A 20,462-nucleotide genomic window follows, 5' to 3' on the forward strand; every position below is an offset into this window, starting at 1 on the left:
TTGAAAACATGCCAAAACAATAACGTTATGAAGGGGAAAAATCCTTCTACAATCACTGAATCGGATCCTTAATTTGAGTCCCCTTCTCTTATTTTCTGTCTCTCTTCTTTGGTCAACCACCACACCCATTCTCTGTTTGTATTTAACTCTTGTATTTATACGATCTTCAAAAAAATTTTGTATATTTATTTATAATTTTATATATTGTATCATTCTAGCTAGAGTGGTTCAACGATGAATTTGGCCTTCAAAACCTTGGACCCAACTAATAAGATGAGATTATAAACACAAATTTTAGTTATATTCTTTTATTTTTCTTCCTTAGAGTTCGTTATATCTTGTAGCCATTGTTGCTATTCATAAACCGTTATACTCGTATCGGTTTATGTATTGCAACACCTTGCATGTAATTTGCGATGATTCATTGCGAATTACATTGAAAACTCTAAAATTGTACCAGTCGTAAGCAAATATAAAATGTTGTATATTTGTATAATTTAGAGAGCTATTTTATTTAATAATATAATTTTATCATTATAAATAAATTGATATATAGATAGATTGAAAAAAAATTCAATTCGATTTGGTGCGTCGATTTGATAATAATAGAAGATATAAAATATCTTTTGTGTCTTCTCAAAGAGGATAATAATAATAATAATAATAATAATAATAATAATAATAATAATAATAATAATAATAAAATTAATATTATTATTTCTATTAACAGTAGTACTAATGTCTAATAATAATACTAATACTAATAATGACGTCAGTACTTTCGTAAATTTATAATTTCTTTTTATATTTGATATCGTTAACGGAGATATTTGAAAAAATAATCTAAATTAAACAATGCATTAATAGTAATCATAATTCGTGACAACGTTTTTTTATTATTTTGGTTTAAATCAAAGCTACAAATCTTAGTTTTAACAAGACTTAGGAAGATTAAGCTACATGTCGGTCATGTAGGCCCATTAAAAAAATCAAACAGAGCAACACAGGACCAACAGCTATTCCAGTCGAATCTGATCCAACAACTTAAACTCCGTTTGCAATTGGCACATCTGACTTGGCTAAGCAGAGCCATTTTTGAGCGAGCTAATAAAGACTGACACCCTACTCTATCCTGCAAAAGTATGTTCGCACGTCTCCATTAAACATTGAGACTATGTTTGGTTGAAAGGAAAGAAATAGAAAGGAAAGAAAAGAAAAAAAAGAAATCAAGTGAATTTTTATTTTTTTTAGATGTGTTTGGATAAAAAGAAAATAAGAAGAAAAAAAATGTTATAAAAAGATAACTTTATTCTTATATTATAAAATACATTGAAAAAAATAAAAGGGTAATATTGGAAGTTGTAAGAGAAAAAAAAATTTTCTTTTTATTTTCTTTCTAATATTGGAGAGAAAAAAATTGGTGGGTCTCATCAATTTTTTTCCACTTTTTTTCTTTTTTCTCCAATTTCTCTTCATAACCAAACAATGAAAAATGATCATTTTCCTTCTTCTTTTCTTTCCTCCCTTTTCTTTCTTTCTATTTTTTCTTCAAACAAACATAGTGTGAAGGATATGGACAAAAAAAAAAACCAAAAAAAAAAACATTGAAGGATATAAAATATCTATATATTTATATGACAGTATGACTGTATGGATATGTATTTGTATACTAGAGCGATCTATATAAAAATTATTTATTTGATTTTAAAACGTTGATGATAGATTAGGATTTAGAATTTTGTATAAAAAAATTTAAAAGAAAAGAAGTGTTATATAAAAATTTTAATTATATTTTTCTAATACATAAAAGCGAATATAATTTAACTAGTTACATGTTTTACATTTTATTAATTATGAAAAAGTATATGAACCAACTTTAAATCAGTCAAGAATAGAATAACTTAATTAATTATAAATATAGTAATTAGTTTTATTTATTTATATTTTAAAATATTAGTTATTAAATATTTTACCATATTTAAATTAGGAGGAGGTACGTTCAGTATCATTGCAACGTAAATCACGGAAACTGATTCAATTAACTTCCATCTCTTCACCCTTCTTCCCTCTCCAAATGCCTAAAATATAATAAATCAAAATACAGATTAGAACTATCCAATTTACAAAGAAAAGAAACATCCTAATGTCTAGCATAAACACCATTCACATAAAGATTTTAAATTTATCCAGACTGATTTTTTATTAAAACCATCTTAGTTCTTTCACATTGTTAATTAATTATTAATGTCAAATTTAATAATAGAATAATATTAAAACTGTTAAAATTTTTTAAGATAAAAGTAAAATATTAAAAATATTAAAGATTAAATTAAAATTTAATCTAAATACTTGGTGAAAGTCTGAAACAACCTCATGCCCCCTTACCTTTCTCTCCCTAACTCAACCCAAGTATCCAAGCCTAAACCTTCTTGGAACCCAGCCATCAGCCGCCATCCCTCTTCAATTTCATCGCCGAACTCTTCTCCTCCGGCAGAGGGTGCTGTCGCCGCAGGCGGAGACAGACCGTGGGTGCTATCTGCTCGGCTCTCTTCTCATCGTTCCTCCTCTTCTCGCCGTGGGTCGTCACTGCTTCTCCCCTCCTCGCTGTGGGTCGTCGCTGCTTCTCCCCTCGTCACCGTGGGTCGTCGCTGCTTCTCCCCTTCTCACTGTTCGTCGTTTCTGCTTCTCTGCTCCTCGCCGTTTTTGGCTGTCGCCCCTTCGGTTCACTGTCACCGCGAGCTCACTCTGTCTCACACTCTCCGAACTCACTCTGTCATCGCCGTTCATCTCTCGCCATCTCTCCGGTAAGCCAATGCTTCTTCAATTTCATATTTTTTTCCATTTAATTTTTAAGATTCTGAGCTGAGTTTGTGTTCTGAGTTTGGAATTTTATTGTTTATTTAATTTGTTGAATGCTGATATGATTCTGAATTCAATTTAATTTAGATTCTGACTTTGGAATTGGATTCAATTTAGTTTTTGTTGCTTATGTTTTTTCAGTTTAGTTTGGATTCAGAAGTCAGAACCATGATGCTGATTAATATGATTATATGCTTTGGCTCTTTTATATTCAGCAGGTTTAGGAATTTCTAATTGAATTTGAACTTTTGTTTTGTGTTAGGACTATGTGCTTCTTGGTTTGGGGATCTCTACTATTCAGTCCTTTATGTGAAATAGAAATGATGCTCGTATTAAAAGTTATTGATTAGTTGATTATTAGAAGTTATTCAACTTTTTTTTATTCTGAATTTTTGTTGCTGATGTGATGAGTATTATTGCTGATTACTTGATTTGAACTTAGAAATTAATTATAAATTTTTTATTTTGTAAACTTTTAATGATAAATTATGAACAAGTTATTATGTGAAATTGTGAAACTTTAAAATTAGTTTAGAAATTATTGAATTTGAATATCTGAAATTATATATTAAATTTTAATAATTTTATTGTATATTTAATTAAATCGGTTTAACCACGGTTCGACTCTTGGACCATTGAACCATTGAACCTGTCACTTGACCAGTTCAATGACCGGTTTGGTTCTCGCAACCTTGCCAAAACTCTCTTCTATCTCTCGCTCTCTGCTCTGAGCTGCATTGCTGCTGGAAGAACCATCGGTGGCGCGCCAGGCAGCACCATCCGGCTCCAATTCCTCCTCCTCTATCTTCCCTCTCTGCTGTTCTCTCTGCCTTCTGCCAAAGCCGCTGCAAGCTGTCGCTGACTCGCTGCTCCTCGCCGACTAGCTGCTTGCCGCCGCTGTTCGCCAGCACTCCTTGCAGCTGCAAGCCACAGGTTCCCTCTCTCTGGTTCGCAACATAGTATCTGTTCCAGTGTTTCTAGCCTTTTTTTTCTTTCCCCTGCTTCCCCTTTTATTTACATAATAGGTTCAGTGTTATAAATTATAAACCTCTCTTTTTCCAATTTGTTTTCCAATTTACATAGGTTCTGTTCATTATGTATACTTCAAGACATAGGTTCAGTTTCATTGTGGCTTTGGTCTTCCTTTTGAGTTTGTAGTTTTTAAGTTCTATGTCTTATGTTTGGTGTGTTATGACTTGATGTTATGTTTATTTGTTGAATTTGCTACTGCATTTGCTGAATTAATTGGATGCCTTATGAGTAGAAAATTGGTTAAATTGAATAGATTTTATTATTTATTATATTTGCGAGTTTTCTACATTTTTTTGGGTGCAATACATGTATTTTTTAGCTAATCTAACACCATCCACCATAATTTTATGGTGGATTTTTGGCTCACCTTCATGAGCCACCATCCGCAATAAAAAACTATGGGTTCAAGTGATTTCCTGTCAATCAGATAATGATTAAGAACCATTTGGTAATTGTTTTAGTGCTGTGTCCAACACGGCAAAGTTTAGAATTGGAGGCTTGAAGGGATTTATGCAGGAAAGAGAAATATAGTCGTTAAAGAAAACAATCCGAGCGATGTATAGGCAAGTAAGCAATTATTTGTGATAAAAGATGACCTGTTACCTGGGTTGCTTGGTCTGCACCTTAGAAATTGCATGGCATGGTGCAAGTGAAATTACACTTTTATCAAGTATTTCTTATGATTAATTGGTTATTAGATTGTGGATTTTATTTTTCATGTTAATTAACCTGATAATATTTTCAAACTTCTTCAAAGTAAAAAAGAAAAATGAAAAATTCCTTTATCTTGTTCTTTATGTGTCCTAAACCCTAATGAAATTATTTTTTTTTCTATTTAATTCTCAACACTTCTATATTCCAACTGTTCTGTCCATGCTTCATGTGCCATTTGTTTATCTATGTCAAGATTTTACATTACTGGAATAGTTGAATAGGCTTATGTAGGGAATATAATCACCAAATTTTATATAGTTGTTGAGGTTTTGATCAATTTGAACTTTTATTTAGCTAATAGGTGATTAGTTATCTGAGAATCTGAGAAATGTTAAAACTGTGGACTAATGGACATGTTACTGCAACATTAACAGTTGTGTTTGAGTTTTCCCTTGAACATGTATTAAATTCTTGGTCTTTTGTTAACAATGTCTGTGTTGTACTGCAGTATTGTGAACTAATTGGGAGATCCAAATAGAGCGGGTCTATGTTATCATGATCAAGACTCCGAGGGACTGTCGTAATCTAGTCTTTGCTTATTTTGCTTGTTTATTATTACAGATAAAATAAATCATAAGGAAGGGCAAAAGTGTAGAATAGTTTGTTTTCCACCCTATATACAACAATAATAATAAGACTTGGCCCACGAGGTAGAGTTAGTTACATGGATCAGACAACGAAATTGCACCTTGTCATAAATCATGTCTGAACTTTGCCCATTTATGCTTATATCTCTTTGATCAACTCATTCAAGGTCTTCTTAGGCCTCCCTTTGGCCTTAATCATCGGGCTATTTCCCATCTGATCTTCTCTCCTAACCAGATGTTCTTTTGGTCTTCTCTCAATAGCTAACATGACCTGGCCTAATAATAATAATTGTTAATTTCTTAAAGTATATAATAGAGTAAGTTCATTGTAAGGATCTACAGAAGCATAAGTTGCAAGTACCTAATGCATATTTTGTTGGAATCTTATGTGTATGTTTAATCTTTGGCAATGCATGATATTTATGTTGCCTATGGTGTAAAGCACTTTGACTTATGAGAATCAATCTCATGGGCTATAAATTAATCTAACAGATCAAATCCTTATTCTTCTTTTATTTTGTCCAATGCATTATGCCTACTTTTCTTCAGTCAAGTGTCTCAACTTTTAACATGCTAATACACAAGAAACACGACGTGGATTTTGAAGGAGTTGAGTATATGCCAACGTTTAATAACAAAGTTAAGTCATGCAGGTATTCAAGTTTCAAATTTGGTTATGATTGAGTAGAAAACTTTGAATCACAAATGGCAAGTCTTTCTGTGTTACCAGTGAACTACTCAGGTTATTTCTAGTCATGGTTTCTACATATTATGGTTATTTTTCTCTCTGTTTAACTTCAATCTTTCTTGATATATTGTAGGTTTCTTTCATCAAATTAGAGAAACTCGTTATCTTAGATCAAAGTTTTTGGGGAGAGTTGATTATGGCAGAGATGTTTCTCTTCCACCAGCAAATGTAATTATTCTCTCCTTCATGCACTCCTAGCAGTAATTTAATAAAACCAAGATTTTGTTTCGTACCTTCCCGTTATTCATAATTTTTGTTGGCAGATTTGTAATTTGAAGATTAAACCAAGATATGCAGACCCCATTCATACCAAATTTGTGATGTATGCGGCGAGTAACGGTCATCATCTACGTTCTGATGATGGTTTGGCTCAGGAACCCTTTCTGCTAACATTGATCAAGGAAACCTTATGGTATTTGTGAAACTTTTGTCTTTATAATTGAATTACTGACTTTGTCATCAACTTCATAGGAAAATGCAATCATGTTTGATAAGAATGTGTATTGTTTTCCAGGGGGCTAAAATCTTTGTTTGTATTTTTGGTTGAGCAACCTAGCCAACTAAAGTACATAGAGTGGCCAAGCTTTAGTTCTACGGTATGTCTCATTTGTTTATTATTTATGTTTTTATATTTACACATCATAGAGATGATTCCCCGTTACTCATATACTGTATATAGTTCAAGTTACAATGTGTGTTTAATCATCACATGCATTTTTATATTAATCCTTTGCAGCTGAAGACTGCAACTCTGACGCTTGTTCTTGTTGCGCTACTTATTGTCGCCTTATCAACCGTTGATTCGGCTCTCTGCTATGTTTTGGCTTTGTTTCTCCGTAAAGCCCCATAACTATACTTACATTACATGTACCATATAAGCATATACTATAATATTGTAACACTATCGTTGATGCATCTAGAACCGACTCAAGCAACTTAGCATTTTCTTCCTTTTCTCTTTAGCAGACTAATAATTTATGAAAGATTAACATATTGATAACTTATGCTAAGTGCTTGGAAAAATAGGCCTTAGTGGAAATTTAAATTAGATTGCTTCACAGTTTTCAAGGTACCTTTAGGATTTTAGTATTTTTCGGACAACCATATCTATCTCAGTATTGTATTACCGGATGTTTAACCCAATTAAATGGTTTATTGTTACAAATTTAACTATAGAGAAAATCAATTCCAGACTTTAAAGAGTTTTATTGTTGTTTTCAAGCCAAAAGTAGAGCATCATACTCTGATACATATGGTTCTGATCTTTCTCCAGAGACATGAAAACTAAGGAAGTTACATATCGAAGAATATCGGAGTCTGTACTCGATGACAATGAAATAAGGTTTCATAAGACTGAAGTAGAATTCAATTGCTGCAGGTGTTTAAAAGAACCAGTTTACTATAATTTACATGTCACATTAGTGTCTTACTGCCACAAATTTAAGGTTTTACGATGTCTTATTATGTCCTGTTTCTGTTTGTGTTATTGACAAGTGATATTGGTGTAGTTTCATTCAATAGGGGAAGGACCAAACAATTCATGGGAATTGCTTGCTAAATGGATTGGATCCATTGTAGTTTTCATTATGAATTTTACATGATTATTAAGGATTTGTTGCGGGTATTTATTACGTTTTTTTTTTTTTTTTGGTCAGAGGGTATTTATTACGTTGAACATGTGTATAATACCTTGCCTAATTGCCATGATGGCAATGCCAAAGGGTAGATGTAAGGAGTAAAAATGGGCTTATAGCCCAATTAGAAATTTCTCAATAGGAGTAGAATTTATTATAAATAGAATAGTAGTAAGAGTCATGGAAGTATGAATTGAGTAATTTGTAGAGTTAAGTCTCAAAGTAGTTTTTAAAGTTGTATTTGAGCCTCAAAGTAATTCCTAAAGTTAATAATTCCTCAAATTCGTTCCTGAAATTGCATTCCGGGACTCATAGTAGTCCTTAAGGAATTTTCTGTTCGTCGGAATCTTAAAACGATGTCGTTTTGAGAAGTAAAAGAAAAAAAAAAGAACAACATTGGAAACGACGTAGTTTTGTGTTTATTAAAAAAAAAAAAAGAAAGAAAAACACGATAAACCCCACCCTTTCCCCAAGCCTTCCCTTTCCCTTCCCTTTCCCCTTCTCTTACTCACAAGCAAGCTTTCCACAACCCTCTCTGTCGCCGGCCTCCATTTTGGTGCCGCGCCGATCGCCCCTCCCCAACCTAGTCTTTCACACTCCCAATCTGCTTCTCCGCACCACCACGAGATCGAGGTGCTCTCCGACCTCGCCGTCCAGATTTCACACTTTTCCACTGCTTTCAAGCGCTCTGTCAATTGCCTCTAACCCTCCGTCGCTACCGTCATAGCTCTCGAGCCCGCCGTACTCGCCGGTGACTCCAAAGCCCACCAACAGCTCCACAACGAGGCAGCGCTCTAGGCCACAAACAGAATGTCTCTCACGGCCACCTCTAAGCGCTCTCCATTGTCCCGGCTGATAGCCCCTCCCAACTTGTCGCTGTCTGCTCTCTGTTCTCTCTCTGTCTCCCTCTGCATCCATCTTCTCTTCTCTGCGGCAAAGGTGAGTTTTTTTTTAATCTTTTTAGTTTTTTAATCATTATTGTTTAATATTTTGGATGATTATTGCTATTGATGATTGTGTTTTAATGTAGTTGCCATGGTTGATTTTTTGTTGTTATTGATTCTGTAATTGTTGCTTTTTTTTGTGATTGTTGCTATTTAGGTTGATTGATGCTTGTTATTTAGGTTAATTGATATTTTCTAATTGTTGTTGGTTCTTTTTTGTGATTTTTTGTAATTGTTTGTTTTCTTAACTCTATGATTTTGGTTGGTTTTGATGATGTTGTTGTTGTTGCTACTATGAAATTGAAGAAGAAGAAGAACAACAACAACAGTGAAGAAGAGAATTGGTGAAGATAAGGATTAGTTTTTTTTTTATAAATATAAAACGACGTCGTATTGGGGATTAGGTTTTTTTTAATAAATAAAAAACGACGTCGTTTCAGTCTAGCTCAATTTTCCGGTAGCAAAGATGGACGGAAATTATTTCAAGGACTACTATGAGTCTCGGAGTGCAATTTTAGGGATGAATTTGAGGAATTATTAACTTCGGGGATTACTTTGAGACTCGAGTGCAACTTCAGGGACTACTTTGAGGCTTGTTTCGAATAAAGTTGGTTTATAAATACGAGATCAACATTTAGGCTCCAACATTTTGCTTAAAGAAAAGAACAGTAACAAGATGTTGCAGTAAAAAAAATCTATATACTTGACATAAGAAAATTCCGCCTCCATTCAGGAGCATTTGTGAAAATTTATGACTGATTCTAACAATAGGCAAATCAAGCATATATCCGAGATAATAGACTGGAAAAGTTGCTTCTGTCTTTCTCTGTTTCCTGGTTGTGACATTTTTAACTATATGAAGAAGGGGAGTGCTATAGTATAAACACTAAAAAACATCCATACATGTAAAAGTCATGTGTTATGATCTGGTAGTGACATCTGTACCTGCTGTGGCTGAATTGCGCAGTAGGGGGGCTGACCTTGTAGCAGCTTTGGCAGATGGAATAGAATTCAGCAGTGTTTTGTCTGTTTGGAGATGGTGATTAGCCATGTCATTAGAATGTTAATCACCTAAAGTACTTCTTGGTGAGTGTTGGGCTAACTAATTTGACAATCATATCATATTCAACAACAACCAACTAAATATAACTTTGAGCAGTTGTGCAAATACACTACCTCCCTCCCCAAAATACACCTACTTGTTGATTATAGATGTTATAGTTGTCAAATTTGCATTACTCGTTCTCAATAACTTTCATCTACTGTAAGGGGAAAGAAATTAGAATAGAAAAGAATTAATTAACCAGAGGAAAATTAGGAAGAATCAAAAGGGAGAGAATAATTCCATTTATGGAATTCCAAAGAAGAAAAGATACAAATTACGAGATAAGCCTCAAAGTAGTCCCTGAAGTTACACTCGAGCCTCAAAGTAATCCCTAAAGTTAATAATTCCTCAAATTCGTCCCTGAAATTGTATTCCGGGACTCATAGTAGTCCTTGAAATAATTTTCGTCTATCCTTGCTACCGGAAAATTGAGCTAGACTGAAACGACATCGTTTTGTATTTATTAAAAAAAAACCTAATCCCCAGTACGACGTCGTTTATATTTATAAAAAAAAAAACTAATCCTTATCTTCACCAATTCTCTTCTTTACTGTTGTTCTTCTTCTTCTTCAATTTCATAGTAGCAACAACAACATCATCATCAAAACCAACAAAAATCACAGAGTTAAGAAAACTAACAATTACAAAAAATCACAAAAAAGAACCAACAACAATTAGAAAAGATCAATTAACCTAAATAACAAGCAACAATCAACCTAAGAATAAATTACCATTTGTACCCATAAAAGATACAGATGCTGACAAATGTACCCATATAAGAATAAAACGACAATTATAACCACGGAAGATGGCTTTCGTGTGCCAAGAGTACCCGAACGTTGGTTACACAATTGGTTCGTTAGGGTATTCTTGGCACACGGAAGCTATCTTCTATGGGTACAATTGTCGTTTTATTCTTATATGGATACATTTGCCAGCGTTTATATCTTTCATGGATACAAATGGTAATTTATTATAGCAACAATCACAAAAAACAGCAACAATTACAGAATCAAAAACAACAAAAAATCAACCATGGCAACTACATTAAAACACAATCATCAGCAGCAATAATCATCCAAAATATTAAACAATAATGATTAAATAACTAAACAAATTAAAAAAAAAACTCACCTTTGCCACAGAGAAGAGAAGATGGATGCAGAGAGAGACAGAGAGCAGACGGCGACAAGTAGGGAGGGGCTGTCAGCTGGGACAATGGAGAGCGCCTGGAGCTGGCCGTGAGAGACATTCTATTTATGGCCTGGAGCGCGTGCCTCGTTGTGGAGCTGTTGGTGGGCTTTGGAGTCGCTGGCGAGTGTGGCGGGCTCGAGAGCGATGACGGTGGCGACGGAGTGTTGGGGGCGGTTGACAGAGCGCTTGAAAATAGTGGGAAAGTGTGAAATCTGGACGGCGAGGTCGGAGAGCACCTCGATCTCATGGTGGTGCGGAGAAGCAGATTGGGAGTGTAAAAGACTAGGTTGGGGAGGGGCGATCGGCGCGGCACCAAAATGGAGACCGGCGACAGAGAGGGTTGAGGAAAGCTTACTTGTGAGTGAGAGAAGGGGAAGGAAAAGGGCAGGTTGGGGAAGGGAAAGGGAAGGCTCGGGGAAGGGGTAGGGTTTAGCGTGTTTTTCTTTCTTTCTTTTTTTTTTTTACTTCTCAAAACGACGTCGTTTTAAGATTCCGACGAACGGAAAATCCCTCAAGGACTACTATGAGTCTCGGAGTGCAATTTCAGGGACGAATTTGAGGAATTATTAACTTTAGGGATTACTTTGAGGCTCGAATGCAACTTCAGGGACTACTTTGAGACTTAACTCAACTTTATCCCAATAGATCAAATTGTGGATCCACGTATCCACTCTGATATGAACCCTTAGATTTAAGATGCCTCTAAATTAAACATCAAATAGGAACAAGCAAGTGAAACTCAATTAGATGACCAAGGAGGGGACCATGTAAATTTTGGCAAAACATGCTCAATTCTCGCATACTTTGTTGTTCAGGTAACAGATCAAGTCTTCGCTATCATGAGCATAGAACGTCATTACTGTTATTTCATGCCAATGCTTCAAACAAAACAATATTAATAAAATGCTAAGCCTCAATCATTTTGGCACAGTTCATTGAATATTACAAGCATGTTTGCAATAATCTTCTTCATATATGGCAGCCGCAATGACTAAACACCGTAAAAATATATTCTTTGTGAAACAAAACAACATAAAAGATAAAAACATATAAGTCACTCGTAAAACAACTAAACACCCTAAAAAGCATACATTTCGAGCATGCAGCCTGTCGAATGCAAGACTCATCTAAATAACCATAGGCTCATTCTCATCCTATGTAGGCTAAAACCTCCCCACCTACAAAGTCGACTATTAGTTCAACAAATATATATATATATATATATATATATATATACACATACTAGCACATTTTTTATAAAAATTTCAAACATGAAAAATACTGACTCATACTTAGATGCTAGTGGAAAAGAAAATGTGTCAAAATCGTGCAGTCTAAGGCTAGGGAATCTCCAGAAATTCAAGATTGTAGTAGTTGTAGCGGGCTGACCAGGTTAATGACATTCTTTTTGGCTACCCGACACATGCATTTGTAAACCATGCTAGAGCGGCTGAAACCCAGTTATATTTGCCCATTTCTTCTAGCTTTGCCACAAACGGCAACCACCGAAGGTGAACCCGATTTCCATTCTTGTCACCGAACAACTGAGTAGAAAGTAATATCATAATATAGGCCTGTGCGTATATGTGCACTGTCTCCTTAGTAGTATCGGCTAGCAGGACTCTGAACCGCTCATGGAACCACGTCAAATACACTGTCATTTGCTTTACCTTGTTCGGCGGCGGAAGCTCACCCAAAAGCTCCTCAAACCATTCCTACACTGGCTTTCCGTCAAGAATGAACTGTGGGAAGTCTGTGAGTCACCCGCTAACCGCCTCGCCATCGATAGGCGACCTCAAGTGGTACTCCACGTCTTGTAAGGTGATAGTGTACTCTCCAAATGGCATATGAAAGGTGTGTATTTTAGGATGATACCTCTCAATGAATGCACTGAGCAAAGACTCATTCAGCCTGAACCAATGGTTATTCATCCTCGTCAAGTGGTACAACCCAGCGATCACCAAATACACAATGACTCGATCATGAAGAAGCATGTTCTGTTGTCTTCTAATGCTGTATATACATCTAGTGGGTTTCATCACAAAGTAAAAAGTTGACTCTAATTACAATGTCATCCAATCACGATTAAAAGTTCCAAAAACAACAAATCACCAAACCTAACATAAAAAACTACACAATATACTTAACAAAATCACTAATACCTAACAAAAATAGCATATCTAACAATATATCATGAACTTTGTCACTATCACTATAATTCTACTTCTAATCAATAAAAATATTTGCCCATCTCTTTGTTAATTGACCACCATTGAGTCGATAGAGATGATCTCATTCCTCTACCATGGCCCCACAACTATGTCATTCTCGCGGTTCTCTCCACAAAACTCTCAAAGATTTCTCCAAATGAAGAATCTGTTTCAAGTTATCACGGTTTTATATAGAAAAAGCAAGTAAACCGCGACAATTAGTCGTAGTTTCTCAACATAAACCTTTACGCATAATTCACTGCAAGTAATGGCAAATTTGGGCTACTCTGTGTGCGTAAACCGCGATGTGTTGAAGTGGTTTATCCCCTTGATTGTTGCTCCTAATCCGCGATAACCAAAAGCGATTTCGTGTTGGTTTTGTCTCCTTCTAAACCCCTACGTCTATTGATGAGGAGGTGTTAACAACCATTAGTTTTTCCTGGAATGAAGGGTTATTTGGGAAATGTCTGTTGATGAGGAGGTGTTACATAGTAAAAAAGGAAACCAAAGCTTCGTTCGAAGAGACAAAGTTTTGTCCTTCTCCCTCACATGCTCCTTCCCATGAGCTACTCGGTTGACTTGGTGAACGAGAACGCCGATCACCCTCATGCAGGAAGATGAACATTTAAAGGGCTGAAAGGGTAGCGACGGGATATAGATGTTGATTTTGGGGGGTCACATACTGTAGTTATAATGCCTTCGACACACATGGTTGAGGCTTCTACTTTTCTTTGGTCCCAGCATGAACGACCGAGTGTAACGATCGCAAAAGGTACGGCCAAAGAATTCATCTCCAAGTCAAAGCCTCAAATTCGGGGAGAATTGAGAGGAACCTAAGCGAGGCCGAAAAATTGATATTACGCAATCCTTACTATCCATCTTTCTTTATCCGCCATCCCCTGGCCCTCAATAGAATATGGGATATTTTATGCCTCGTGAAAATAATGACTGACAAAGCCATACTCCGTAATATCCAAAAAAAATATCATTTAACATAGACCCGCCGGATTTTCAATGAATGACCTGCTCTACTCTTTTTAAATATGTCTAGTTTTCTGGCAGGAAAATTCATGTGTTACCGTAAAATTTTTTGACACCTTCGATGATAGCATTCAAAACTGTATCCACAGCGTTCGTTTTGCTCCAGGGGATCGTAGTTCAAATTCGTATGGGGAGCGGGGGAGGTTTAGATAAGAGTGAGGGGGATTGCGAATGCATTAAGAAAGCAAGCCCATGAAGCGCCAGGGAACCATGCATTCCTCCCGGGTTGGGCTCAGGGACAGCAATCAGCCGCTTCCCCTGTAGTCGACAGCTCATTCTTAACAGACTCAATCGGGTGTTCACAATCTGGAGTAAAAGGATTCGAACCTCTGCATGTCGGTACCAAAAACCGATGCCTTACCACTTGGCCATACTCCATACGGCCTTTTTTTAGACAGTAGAACGAACAGGAAGCCCTTGAACCTTGAAGTAGGGCTCGAAGAACGAGTCGTGCAAGAACACGAGGATATAGCAAGTAAGTAGCAAGTTCTCCCTTCATGGACCGACTACAACAAGCTCGCGACTCTAATATAATAGAAACAGATGATAAGCTCTCTGCTCTATTTGCTTGCAATGCGTTTACCTATCAAAGTTGGCGAATGCTTCTGTAACCTTAGACTTGTTACACTGTTCACCCACTTACTTAAAGACTCGTTGGTTCTGCATCCACCAAAAGTCGGTAATCTTCGTCAACATTTGGTACTCTCTCAACAACTTCAACAGTTCACTTAGGTAGCGTTTGGTGGAGAGACAGAGACGAAAAGATTGAGACTAAGAGACAGAGACTAAGAGACAGAGATTGAAATAAATCTCAGTATTCTGTTTGGTGCAAAATGAGAGACAGAAATTGAAACAAGAATGAAACTCTAATTTAATTTGCACGAAGGGTAAAATTGGAATTAATTAATTAAAGAGGATATTTTAGGTATAAAATATCATTAAAGTTTCAGTCTCTATCTTTAAAAATTTTAGTCCCCTGTGTCCCTACCTTTTGGAGGTACTGAAATACTAAAATTTTGGAGACAGAGACAGAAAATTTAGTATCAGTTTCTGAACTAACAAACATGATATTGAATCTCAGTCTCTCTGTCTCTGTCTCAGTACCTCAAAACAAACGCTACCTTAAAGTCTTTGGTGTAGTGAACCGCAAGCCCTTCAGAAAGAAATAAAAAAAAGGCTTGGTTGCGAAAACCTGGTGACGAAAGTTATTTATGCTCTATTATAACTTATGCGTAATCCGCGACGTGTTAAAATAGATTATGTTTGTTTTTTGAAAGGGAGTCACTTAAATAAAGATGTTAAAAATGTCTTTTTTTAACGATGTTTTTTAAAAACTAAAATTTAACACATAAAATAAATTAAATTGTATTATTTTTTTTTAAATTAGACCAGACAAATCAATTTAGTAAAAAATTAATAAATTAAATTTTGAGCCGGTATAAATTAATATTTTTTATAAAAAATTACCACAATATCCCTATTATAAAATGTAACTAAAATATCCCTATTATATATATATATATATATATATATATATATATATATATATATATATATATATATATATATTTTGAAAACTTTAAATTTTAACCCTATAACGATAGAGAAGATAAATTTTAACCCTATAACGATAGAGAAGAAAAGGGCTATAATTTAGGATTCTCAAAATTAATATATAATAAGAGTATTTTAATAATTTTATATAATAGAGATATTGTAGTCATTTTTTATAAAAAATAATATTAATTTAGACAAATTCAAAATTTAATTCACTATTTTTCGATTAAATTAATTTGTCTGACCAAATTTTAACAAAAATAATATAATTTAAGTAATTATATATATTAAATTTTTAATTATTAAAAATATTTAAAAAAAAAACGTTTTCTGTATCTTTATAGCAGCATCCTCTTTTTGAAATTGCTACAACAATAACGGTTTACATAATATACAAAATGCACTTGCATATAAGAAAAACTAAATGGTTGCAATTGCCCAATTTGGAGTGCCAATTGATTTAATATAATAATAAAAATCTTATAATATTTATTAATAATTTAATACGTTATTTTTATATTATATAACTAGTAAAATTTACTATTTTTTATTATTATTTAATTAACAAAATATTTTTATATATTATATTAAAAGAATATTATTAAATTTTAAATTTTAATAATATAAAAATAAGATATTAATTAAAAATATTAATTGTATTAATAAAAATATTCACCCCGAACATTTAAGAAACTAAATCAATGATAATGATATTTGGGTTCAAACTTAGTGCTCAAACCCTACCAAATATTTTAATAACATTTAGATGTTTTTGATAAGCATGCCAGAATGTATGGATCTGCAACGTTGTCGTGTGCGGCTTAATGATATAAAAAATATCGTTATTTTATTTACCAAATTAAATTGATGTCTAATTTAGACACGGAGTGCTAAAGTAAAACTTTAAAAGTGTGAGACTGAGTCCATAAATATTAAATAATGAGAAGTAGGATCTGTAATAAAAAAAAAACGAAAAAAAAAAAAAAACACAAACAGTAAAAAAAAGGGTGTACATAAGTTTACACAGCAAGACAGAGTAGCGGTAATAACAAAAATGAATAATGATGGGGATGGGGATGACGATGGGGTTTGTAAATAATGAGGTTTCTACTTTCTATTTGAATCTGAAACACAAACGGAGCTCATAAATCAAAGGCTCCTTATATCTGCTTCCCTCTTCCCTCCCTCATTCAACATAGCATAACACCATGAGTTGGTGGTGGGCTGGAGCTATCGGTGCTGCCAAGGCAACAGCAAACACTCCATATTTTCCTTTTCTTTTTACTTATTTATTAATTATCATTATTAATATTTTTTGTATTATCGTGCTGCAGAAAAAATTCGAAGACGACGAACCTCCGCGAAGCTTCCAAAGCGTGGGTCTGATCATCGGCGTCACCGGCATAGTCGGCAACAGCCTCGCCGAGATTCTCCCTCTCGCCGATACCCCCGGCGGTCCATGGAAGGTCTACGGCGTTGCCCGGCGGCCCCGTCCATCCTGGAACGTCGATCACCCAATCGAATACATCCAGTGCGACATCTCCGATCCCAACGACACCCAATCGAAGCTCTCCGCCCTAACAGACGTCACACACATCTTCTACGTCTCATGGACTAGACGCCCCACCGAAGCCGAGAATTGCCAGGTTAACGGCGCCATGCTCAGGAACGTCCTCCAAGCCGTTATCCCCAACGCCCCCAATCTCCGCCACGTGTCCCTCCAGACTGGTGGCAAGCACTACCTAGGTCCCTTCGAGCTCTTCGGCAAGATCCAACCCCACGAGCCGCCGTTCACGGAGGATCTGCCGCGACTCAAGGCCCCCAATTTCTATTACACTCAGGAAGACATCTTGTACGAAGAGACGCAGACGAAGGACGGTGTTTCTTGGTCGGTTCACCGGCCACAAGTGATCTTCGGATTCTCACCTTACAGCTTGATGAACATGGTGGGAACCCTGTGCGTGTACGCGGCGATTTGCAAGCACGAGAGGGTTCCGTTGAGATTCCCTGGAACCAAATCGGCGTGGGAGGATTACACGACGGCGTCGGATGCTGATTTGATCGCGGAGCAGCATATATGGGCGGCGGTGGACGCGTACGCGAGGAACGAGGCGTTCAATTGCAGCAACGGGGATGTGTTCAAGTGGAAGCATCTGTGGAAGGTGCTGGCGGAGCAGTATGGGATCACCGAGTATGGCTTCGATGAGGGTTCCGAGAGACTCAAGTTGTCGGAGATGATGAGGGATAAGGGCCCTGTGTGGGATGAGATTGTTAGAGAGAATCAGCTTTCTCCCACCAAACTTGAAGAGGTTGCTGATTGGTGGTTTGTGGATGTGATGTTCGGTGGCGCTGGCCTTTTGGATAGCATGAACAAGTCCAAAGAGCATGGCTTCTTGGGTTTCAGGAACTCCAAGAATTCCTTCATTAGCTGGATTGATAAGACCAGAGCTTTCAAGATTGTGCCTTGAATTCTTCAATATCCATGTATCTTGCTTCCTAAACTTTCAGGTCTGTGTGTGGAATAAGTCACTCTGTATGATTCATTGTTCATGTTCTGTTCTTCTGTTTCTCTTTCTACTTGGTAGCATAAAAGGTTTTGATATTTCAAAAACAAAACCTACAATTGGTGATCACTAGTCAAATGAAAAAGGTGAATTGAAAAGTTATTTGGCTTTGAATTGTAAAGTTCCAAAGCATAATCTTCTTATTTTATTTTCTTTCTGCATTTTCATATTTTATTTTACTCTGATGTGTGTAGATGTTAGATATAGGTTGATTTTAACAATTAATGTAGATACCCATTAATACTATATCTGTCAAGTGTGCAACGTTTTGGCTCCTGCATTTACATGTATGTAACTGAATACATCCTTTGTGCTAATTATATCTGGATGTGTCTGAAGGTGATTGTTGAAAAGGCGGAAATAAGTGACATCCCAAGTATTGACAAGAAGAAGTAAGATGTTGTTTATAGTTTTCCTTCTAGTTGGAATCATCAGATAAATAATTTCTGTTTCAGTTGTATGAAATTCAAAGGAAAGCTTATACCATTAATAAATTTTTATTGCTGTTGACTTGATTGTTTGTATCCTGTATGCCATCCATATAAAATTTTGAATGAAGTTTATATCAGTCAATTCTCTGTTTGGCCGTGTTAGAATAATGTGCAATATGCGTTTAAAATAAAAGATAATATAAGGATTCGGACATATTCTTTGTCTTGTTCAACTATTCTAAATTGGGTATGTAATTTCAAATTTATTCTATACTTGTTAATCAATGGCTTGAATTGATCAAAACCATGTTGTAGTGTTCTGTTATGTTATGCACCAAATTGATCAAAATAACGTACTGATTTGGCATGATAGACTATTAACTCTAGTTAAGATAATTGCTATCGGTAAGTAATTTTTGAGTTATCTTAAAGACTCATTCATAATCTGGTGGGAATTAAAACTATAATGCTTATATTTGCAAATATACTTCTATATTGTGATAGGACCTGAATTAATTCTTGCTGAACTGCATTTGAATTGTGTATTACCATCTTAGTTCTTAGGCAGTGATCATGGTCATTGATTTGCTTTGTTTAGCCGATAATATGACAAATTTAAGGTGGAGTATTAGTTATATACTCTTTTGGTAATAATATCATAGTTAAGTGCTGAAAAGGCCATCTTCATTTTAGTGGACAATGTACTTTCTCCTACAGGAGCAATAATGTCTACCATATATGAAGAGAAGGATGAAGATGGCTTTCTTTATGTAACATACAGTGGCGAGAACACCTTTGGGGATCTCACTTTCCACATTCATTAGCCATTTCCTTATATCTATGACTATGATTAATGATTTGTATGAATTCGTTACAGTTCACATATCAGGAACCTTGATTTATCTCAATGACATGTACAGTTTGTATACATATATAAATGATATATTTAAATTTCTGAGAACCTAATTAAGCTTCAAAATCCTCTTATTCAGTCTTTCGACCCTCCTCTTGATTGTTCTTCATGATTATCTTTGGATGATGAATGAGATTTTATCTTTTTAATGAAGGTAAATAGTAATTTCATTGTTTATTACATGATTTGTAATGTTTGCATACAAGCACAGGCACCAAACATGTACACCATCAGACATTAGCTGATGTGAACAAATCTTATATGCAATGTAAAGAGAGCATTTTAATTTCAATTTTCCACACCCTCGCACAGAAAGAAACAACATATAAAGCACAAAAGAAACATCTACTTACATGTCCAAAAACCACAAAAACCTTCCACATTCTATATCATATAACAGACGTGTTTATACTTGCACCTCAAACCCAACCCCCTCCCCCCCTTCTCTGCCAAACCCAAAAAAAATATACAAATTTTTTTTTATGAAAAAATATACTATCATTTATATATTCGTTTTATAGATGTTTCTTTGTTCTCACCGGGATGTTTCTTTTTATTGTGCACTAGCAACATACCTACACGATGCATGAACAAAACAAATGAAGATTATAATAACATTAGCAACATACCTACACGATGCATGGACAAAACAAATGAAGATTATAATAACATGAATGAAAACAAATGAAGACTATAAAAAAGCACTAGAAATATTAAATAATTGTTATCTTTTTGGAGTATTACATGCTTTTAAAGTAAACGTATCAATGTATTTATTTTAAGGGTTAACCACTAATTATACCCCCAGATTTTGTAAACGCTGACAATAATGCCCCTCACTTTTATTATCGACAAAAATATCGTTGGATAATTTAAAAACGTGCACCAAATGCCCGTCCGGCAAGTGATGCTTTCTCCGTTGACGGAAG

The 20,462-nt window shown here is 35.2% G+C and overlaps 2 protein-coding genes across 5 annotated transcripts; both read left to right on the plus strand.

Moving 5' to 3' along the window:
* The first annotated feature begins 2,373 nt into the window (after positions 1-2,373).
* LOC107641007 (uncharacterized) lies at positions 2,374-6,985 on the plus strand. Of its 3 annotated transcripts, none has more exons than XM_088488986.1 (7): positions 2,374-2,804; positions 3,524-3,792; positions 5,054-5,934; positions 6,014-6,108; positions 6,204-6,352; positions 6,455-6,536; positions 6,677-6,985. In XM_088488986.1, exons 3-7 carry the CDS (start codon positions 5,898-5,900, stop codon positions 6,788-6,790), a joined length of 477 nt encoding a protein of 158 aa, XP_088345112.1. In that variant the 5' UTR covers positions 2,374-2,804; positions 3,524-3,792; positions 5,054-5,897; the 3' UTR covers positions 6,791-6,985. The 3 variants fall into 3 exon arrangements, with proteins under 3 accessions (XP_088345112.1, XP_088345111.1, XP_088345110.1); XM_088488985.1 differs by having other exon boundaries at positions 5,846-5,934; XM_088488984.1 differs by lacking the exon at positions 3,524-3,792 and having other exon boundaries at positions 5,846-5,934.
* A 9,529-nt stretch (positions 6,986-16,514) lies between these two features.
* LOC107643987 ((S)-8-oxocitronellyl enol synthase CYC2) lies at positions 16,515-19,599 on the plus strand. Of its 2 annotated transcripts, XR_015883433.1 has the most exons (4): positions 16,586-16,872; positions 16,960-18,133; positions 18,529-18,581; positions 19,338-19,599. XR_015883433.1 is itself a non-coding variant. In XM_016347750.3 (3 exons), the coding sequence occupies exons 1-2, from the start codon at positions 16,834-16,836 to the stop codon at positions 18,091-18,093; spliced, it is 1,173 nt and encodes a 390-aa protein (XP_016203236.1). In that variant the 5' UTR covers positions 16,515-16,833; the 3' UTR covers positions 18,094-18,133; positions 18,529-18,762. The 2 variants fall into 2 exon arrangements, 1 of the variants encoding a protein (XP_016203236.1); XM_016347750.3 differs by lacking the exon at positions 19,338-19,599 and having other exon boundaries at positions 16,515-16,872; positions 18,529-18,762.
* Positions 19,600-20,462: the final 863 nt, after the last annotated feature.

The sequence above is a fragment of the Arachis ipaensis genome, chromosome B5, assembly GCF_059453495.1.
Source record: "Arachis ipaensis isolate K30076 ecotype BB chromosome B5, ASM5945349v1, whole genome shotgun sequence".
Taxonomy (NCBI): Eukaryota; Viridiplantae; Streptophyta; class Magnoliopsida; order Fabales; family Fabaceae; genus Arachis; species Arachis ipaensis.

Bases quoted from the DNA above. Each gene is read 5' to 3' on its own strand.
- LOC107641007 (XM_088488986.1), top strand. From the start codon at position 5,898: ATGGCAAGTCTTTCTGTGTTACCAGTGAACTACTCAG. The intron at 6,109-6,203 runs GTAATTATTCTC...TTTTGTTGGCAG, and splicing joins TTTCTCTTCCACCAGCAAAT to ATTTGTAATTTGAAGATTAA. The intron at 6,537-6,676 runs GTATGTCTCATT...AATCCTTTGCAG, and splicing joins GGCCAAGCTTTAGTTCTACG to CTGAAGACTGCAACTCTGAC.
- LOC107643987 (XM_016347750.3), top strand. From the start codon at position 16,834: ATGAGTTGGTGGTGGGCTGGAGCTATCGGTGCTGCCAAG. The intron at 16,873-16,959 runs GCAACAGCAAAC...ATCGTGCTGCAG, and splicing joins GAGCTATCGGTGCTGCCAAG to AAAAAATTCGAAGACGACGA.